The sequence below is a fragment of the Mycetomoellerius zeteki genome, unplaced genomic scaffold, assembly GCF_001594055.1.
Source record: "Mycetomoellerius zeteki isolate Tzet28-1 unplaced genomic scaffold, Tzet1.0 scaffold228, whole genome shotgun sequence".
In the NCBI taxonomy this organism is placed as follows: Eukaryota; Metazoa; Arthropoda; class Insecta; order Hymenoptera; family Formicidae; genus Mycetomoellerius; species Mycetomoellerius zeteki.
In genome coordinates this window covers 1,417,393-1,418,612 of record NW_017257203.1, presented here as the reverse complement: position 1 = coordinate 1,418,612, position 1,220 = coordinate 1,417,393, and the positions used below count along the sequence as shown (strand labels likewise).

The window sequence follows — 1,220 nt, the reverse complement described above, 5'->3', positions numbered from 1 at the left end:
CACCACCACCACCACCACCACCACCACCACCACCACCACCTGCGATACGCAGCATGCGTGTGCTCGACAATTGCTGTTGCTCTTGGAAGTAGTGATGATTTTGTGTTCCATTTCTGTGCTCGGCGTACAGGTGCGCGGCGCCGTCGCTGGACGGAGTTCTGACGAACTGCCGCGGTATCGCGTTCTCCAGATAAGTCGTATGCTCGGAAATACCCTGGATATTCGCTGTTACCGCCGTGCTCTCGGCAATAGTCTGATATATGTCATCGATTTGCTTCTGCATTGTGTTTATGCGATTGATCGTGTTTGTGTCCCGCTCGAAGGTCCCCATCGTGGCATACGCGTCTGTAGGTATGGGAATTGCCTCGTCCACTCCGTCAGCGGTTAACAGAGACTTTGTATCGATCTTGTCGCCGTTTACATCGCAATACATCGGCCATATCGAGCCAGATCTCGCATCATTGTTAGCTGCACCGGCGCAAGCTCGTGCCCGATGGATGGCCTCGTTGGTAGCCTCGTATTGTGTTTTGATACCTGTCACCGATGGTCGTCGATTGAACCCATAATCGTTGAGTTCGTCGTCTTCCTCTTCCTCTTCATTGTCCACCTGCGCGTCCTTACCGTCATGATTCTTGATACCCTTACCATCATAATTCTCAGATGTATTTACGGCCTTGTCCTCGGAATGGTAGCCATTAATGAACGTGTAACGATCCTCTGGCTCGTTATAGCGGCGTTTTATTCGTTCCATCCTCGACTTGTCCTGCTCAACGAACGCGAGCAACTCGTCAGCGGTGTTATCGCCGATGTCGGGTCTACTGCCTATCGGCGTGCATCTTGTTACATCCGGTTGACCGGCATACTTCCTGTCGTCGCCATTCAGAGCTGCCTCTATGTCTTCTAAACTGTACGACGAGTCCGAGTTGTAGCTTATCGATTCGCGGTTCGAGGATGCCAACATCCTGGAGTCGTTTCGGTAATAGTCGTCCTGGTTGTCAGAACTGTTGACTGTGACACAGGATAACGGTGCCAAACTCGCTAGTAATTGCCTTCGCACATCCGAGTTCATCTTCGTCAACGGATTTTTGGATTGGCACTCTTTGACGAGAAGATTTCTTCCACCCGGGCCTATCCCGAGATCTGGTAGATTCGATTGGATATTTTTCTTATGCGCAAACAGATCCGTGATCTTCCTGTAGGTGGACTGATTTGGAGGATTG

General features: G+C 50.9%; 1 protein-coding gene across 1 annotated transcript in view; it reads right to left on the bottom strand.

Annotated features, from left to right (window-relative positions):
* The window catches only part of LOC108723207 (uncharacterized), a 10,734-nt gene that overhangs the window by 1,510 nt on the left and 8,004 nt on the right, over positions 1-1,220 (bottom strand). Inside the window, 1 exon segment of the mRNA XM_018448767.1 lies at positions 4-1,220. This exon segment is cut by the window's right edge and continues 21 nt beyond it. Coding sequence (XP_018304269.1) covers positions 4-1,220 — 1,217 coding nt within the window.